The sequence below is a fragment of the Penaeus japonicus genome, unplaced genomic scaffold, assembly GCF_977035675.1.
Source record: "Penaeus japonicus unplaced genomic scaffold, GWHDUDI00000001_assembly GWHDUDI00000020, whole genome shotgun sequence".
Taxonomy (NCBI): domain Eukaryota; kingdom Metazoa; phylum Arthropoda; class Malacostraca; order Decapoda; family Penaeidae; genus Penaeus; species Penaeus japonicus.
Genome location: NW_028234422.1, coordinates 17,140,223 through 17,145,479, shown reverse-complemented (window position 1 = coordinate 17,145,479; position 5,257 = coordinate 17,140,223). Strand labels below are relative to the sequence as shown.

The following is a 5,257-nucleotide window of genomic DNA, read 5'->3' as shown; positions in this document are numbered from 1 at the left end:
TGTATGTATAGGCATATATATGTATATGTATACATACATACATACATATATATATATATATATATATATATATATATATATATATATATATACATATACATATATAGGTATATATATATTCTCTCTCAAGAAGTAAGTGCTACCAGAAGGATCTATAACGTTTTTGTATGAAACTTATGGTGTAATTCTTGTGAAAATGTTGTCTGGCCTAGACAAAAATTGGCACACTATGACTCAATGAAAGTTTTGTTTATTTTTTAAAATTGGATATCTTCATGGCATTAAAGTACATATAGTCATAAATTCCTACTTACCCCTTCAAATAGTCACCAAATGTATTGATTGTGTTCATACATTTGAATGTTGCTAAATAGGTGATATATATTTTGTTTGATTTATATTTTGATGACGGAAGAAAAACTAGAACACTGTATTTAAAAATGCTTACGAGGAAATAAGAGCTTTACACAGAATGTGGACCAAACTTACCTCTTTTGACCGTGGTACACTGAGCTTTCTGAAGTGTTTTGACGTATATTTGATTTTTTTAAAATGACAATATTTCTTCAAAAGGGAGATGTACACGAATCACCCAAAGAAACCTAAAGCTCTAGACTATTTTATTAGAATATTTTCCATTTGGTAGTGAAATCAATTTGTATTAAGGAACGCAATGCTTTTTCACATTTGGATAATCAGATTGAACTAGTAATACATTAATTAAGCGTGTGGGTACTACTTCTTCATTCCAATACTGTATCAACATAAATACTTAGTCCGAGTTTATCAGAAAAAAAAAAAAATCAATTAAGATTTTTTTTGATAAAAAGGATATCGCTAATGAAATTACTAATAATCATAAGTTGAAAATGAAAAAACAGTAATAAGCAGATTATGAAATAACATTTTCTCAAGAAAAAGAAAAAAGAAAGATAAATCGGCATAGAAAAAATAAGAAAAATAAGCAAGATATAGAAAACGAAGATAAGGAAACAAAAAAATTAAACTTACCCTTGGGAGATAATATACATATTATCAAGGAAATTCATCCCGCTGTGAAAGGACAGGGCATCCCCCGCGTTTCCTGTGTAGTATTTGGCCTCGAGAGTGTACCGGCTGTGCCTGTCACCCACGTAGAAGAATTCGTACTCAGCCCAAGTCTTGTTGCCGTAAAAGTCGGTCATGTCTATTCGTATTTGGTTGTGTTCTTGGTTCGTGAGTGCGTGGACATGATCCAAGCCAAGCCAATGATCCTGGCCCGGATAACCGAATCCCAGGCCATATTCCAGGAAAGTTCGGCTAAAGTTTTCTTTGACGGTAATGTTTTCTCTGCGTTGTATGACCGTCCAACCACCTCCTCCTGTTGTCATGTCGCAAAAGACGGTCACGGGACGCTGAGGACAGCAGTCGTGGGGATATATAGTGTAAATGCCGTCGGAATTAGCTTTACCACGTTGTTGTATTTCATGGCAATTGCGGTATCTGACTTCTGAATGAGGTAAGTCAATAGAAGACCTGTATACAGAAGATGTGTCACGTGTTATCTGTGCAGGATTCATCAAAGCCATCACTGCCGGTAGGGTCAGGAAGAGCAGTTGCCGAACGGGGAATGGAACCATTTTGCTGGGTCTGGTATCTGGAAGAATATGATTTGTAGTAGTCCAAATTTAGATGTATATGTTTATATATATATATATATATATATATATATATATATATATATATATATATTCACATATAGATATATATCACAAATATACATGTATGTATATATATATATATATATTTTTTTTTTTCCAAAACCAAAGTAGATTTGGTTGTGTTGGTCCGTGGCAGTAAAGCGTTCTTTTCTCTGCCTCAAAACCTATGATATGAAAAGAACGCGGCAGTCTACATACTGCCGCCACCCCACTTTAGGTACACTGAAACTGAAAGTCAATCAACATCGAGCTTAAAGCAGAAAGGCAATATCAACAGCATGACAATACCTTCAGTATTCCAATTAAAGTTGAACGAAACATAATTATATTTATTTGTGGCCAAAAAAATTTGTGGGATGAATGATTCCGACCTCTATATTCCATACTCCATGGTGGGATGGCGGCAGTATGTAGACTGCCACGTTCTTTTCATATCATAGGTTTTGAGGCAGAGAAAAGAACGCTTTACTGCCACGGACCAACACAACCAAATCTACTTTAGTTTTGGAAAAAATATCAGTCTTTTTCAGTGTTCAGAGATCTAATAGGTTTAATTGACCAATTATCTAATTGAGGGAATAATAATGAATGGTCTCATGTGGCACCTACTACACTCAATCAATGTCAACAAGAGATATCGTTGGATTTACGACGCTATCTTATGTGTGAGCCGAGATACGAGCGTTAATTGGTTTAATTGGCCAATTATTCAATTAATGAAATTGATGAAATGTTTCATCCAATAACCAACGCAGCGATATGAAAAGCACTAAGAGTTAATTTTGAGTTGAAACTGTTTTTTTTTCAGACATTAAACGTCAAATACAAGTGGTGTTGTGTGTGCAAAAATCTGCTTACTGCGTGTTACTAATGACGTCACAAATACGTCATCAAAATAAGGATACTACCTCAAAACCAGTTATTAGCAGATTCGAGACTACAACCGACATCATATCGAAAGATGAAGGCCTGGGACATCCCCGTTCTCTCACATTAATGTTTTTTCGCGACTTTTTCGCGTCAAAATGGTTTAAAAAGTCGCGAATATCTCAACAATGCATGGAAGCCCGGAACGTTTTGACGGCATTTTCAGAAAGTACATTAAATTTCATTTCTACGCTAGCATGATCATTTTTTCCTATCTCGAAAGTTTCACATCAAAAAATTGAGTTGTAAAACGTCTATTTTTGGATAGTTTGATTTTGAAATTCGTGATTTTGTGACGTCATTATGACGTCATCACTGCGTCATCAGATGTTTTTTCAGGACAGTTTTTGAAAGTTTGAACTTTCTTCTTTCCAATGCTGTGTTGCTAAATCGCGTATCTTTTATACTTCTCGAGATATATCATCACAAAGAGGACCCACTTTTTGCCTAAAAATATCCTCTACCTGTATGTATATAATCGTACCCATTTTTAACAAGAACACCCTCATTTCGAACTCGGCCCGTTTTAATTCAATCGATCTGAAATTTTGACAGTCGCGTCCTTTGTGTACTAAAATGCACGGATATACTAGTTTTTAAGTAATTCGGACGTCGGGAAGTTGGGTAAATTTTACAGAAACATATAGTAGGGGGCTGGCAAGCGGAGTTACCGGAACTTTCGGACTGTGCCAAACTCACCTCGCATACTGCCACGGGGGGCTTGCCAGCCCCCTGATATACATATATATATATGTGTGTGTATACAAATACATATATTTATATCTATATATACATACATATATTTGTATGTATATATATATATATATATAAATATATGTATATGTATGTATATATATATATATATAAATATATATACATGTATATTTGTGATATATATCTATAATGTCGATATATATACATATATATGTATATATATATCATATATATATATATATATATATATATATATATATATATATATATATATATATATGTGTGTGTGTGTGTGTGTGCGTGCGTGTGTGTGCATATGTGTATATGCATATATATATATATATATATATATATATATATATATATATATATATATATATATACACACACACACATGGTTCAGAGGTGGAAGAAACGAAATTGAAAATGAGCCCCACAGCGACAGGCCATCGAGTGTTTGTGAGGAAAACATTGATGCTGTTCGCGACATGATTGAAAAGGATAGACGAATAACCACTGGATCAGTAGCAGACACACTCAACACCTCTGTGGGTTCTGTACACTTTTGAGGTGGTGGAAGATGTCATCTTCTATGCATGTATTAAGGATGTTTGGCTTGTCAATGTACAGATAAATGATGTTGGGATCAGAGAAACACAGCTAATGCGTAAAAACGTGTATTCCGGGAGAAGTCCGTGGAGAGAAGTTGTTTACATTACACTTTGTAGATATTGCCTGAAGATGGCGCATATAAAAGAAAATATTCATTTTGTGGAATAACTAAATTTAAACATGAGGTATTCTTTTGAGGTATAAACAGTAGATATAAAATTATAAGCATCCTTATTCTATCATAATCTTTAATTATTCTAACACCCCCTTTTGATGAAAGATTGGTTAAGACATACGAAAGAATCCCCTGATAAACTTAAAATCTTTCAACTTCTTTTGAGATACAGGTTTGGTAAATATATCAGCTGAATTCTCTCTGGTAGGTACATAGAATAGGTTCATATTATTCCAATTTATTTCAGACCATAAAGTGACTTCAGCTTACAATATAGGACATTTCCATCACTATCCTTTTCTTCGTAACCTTCAGGTTGTTCCATATATATATATGTCATGATCAATATCCGCATTCAAATAAGCTGTCTCGACGTCCATTTGATGTATTATCAAGTTCTCTTGTACAGGTACATTCAGTAAAATGCGGAGTGTAGACATTTTTGCTGTTGGCGCAAAAGTCTCTTCATAGTCAATATTCTTTTCCTGTGAATATCCCTTGGCAACATATCTTGCTTTGAATTTTTCTTTGCTGTTAGGTCCAGGTTTTACTTGATAAACCCATCTTCTACCCAGTGCTGTGTGATTCTTGGGTAGCGAAGTGAGTTTATAGCTGTTGTCCTGTAGTGAAGCAATCTCCCCATCCATGGCTTTTTTACATTGATGTCCCTCTGGAGATGTTATAGCTTCTTGGTAGGTGACTGGTATTGGGTCATGTGACATTCGATAGCAGTGATGTATAGAGCTAGTATGTCACACTGAATATACTGTCGTCCAGATCATCTGTAACATAGTCATCTAACCTTGACGGTTTCTTTCTTTCTTTGGATGGATATCTTTTTTTGCTGTATCTTCATCCACTGGTATCTCTTATCAGTTTTTAGCTGGACATTTCCTGTCTCAATCAGCATCAGCTGGTGTCTCATCTTGTGTCGCTTGAAATGTTTTTTGCTGGAGCCTCGTCTCCACCAAAATGTTGTCGTCATTCAAAATTTGCTTGGCACTTGGGGATTCTGTCTTACAAGATGAGTTATCCACAAATTTGATTACTCTTACTTTACTTATAATCTGAGTATCTGGAAAGTATATCAAGTAGGCTGGGCTTTGATCATCGTAGCCTACAAATACTC

General features: G+C 34.7%; 1 protein-coding gene across 1 annotated transcript in view; it reads right to left on the bottom strand.

Annotated features, from left to right (window-relative positions):
- The window catches only part of LOC122244364 (microfibril-associated glycoprotein 4), a 6,257-nt gene extending 1,338 nt beyond the window's left edge, over nucleotides 1–4,919 (bottom strand). The window contains exons 1-2 of the mRNA XM_086547837.1: nucleotides 4,463–4,919; nucleotides 1,012–1,636 (exon numbers count right to left, since the gene is read on the bottom strand). Coding sequence (XP_086403963.1) covers nucleotides 1,012–1,636; nucleotides 4,463–4,850 — 1,013 coding nt within the window. The 5' untranslated portion in view covers nucleotides 4,851–4,919. The remainder of the gene's footprint in view (nucleotides 1–1,011; nucleotides 1,637–4,462) is intronic.
- Between the last annotated feature and the right edge of the window lie 338 nt (nucleotides 4,920–5,257).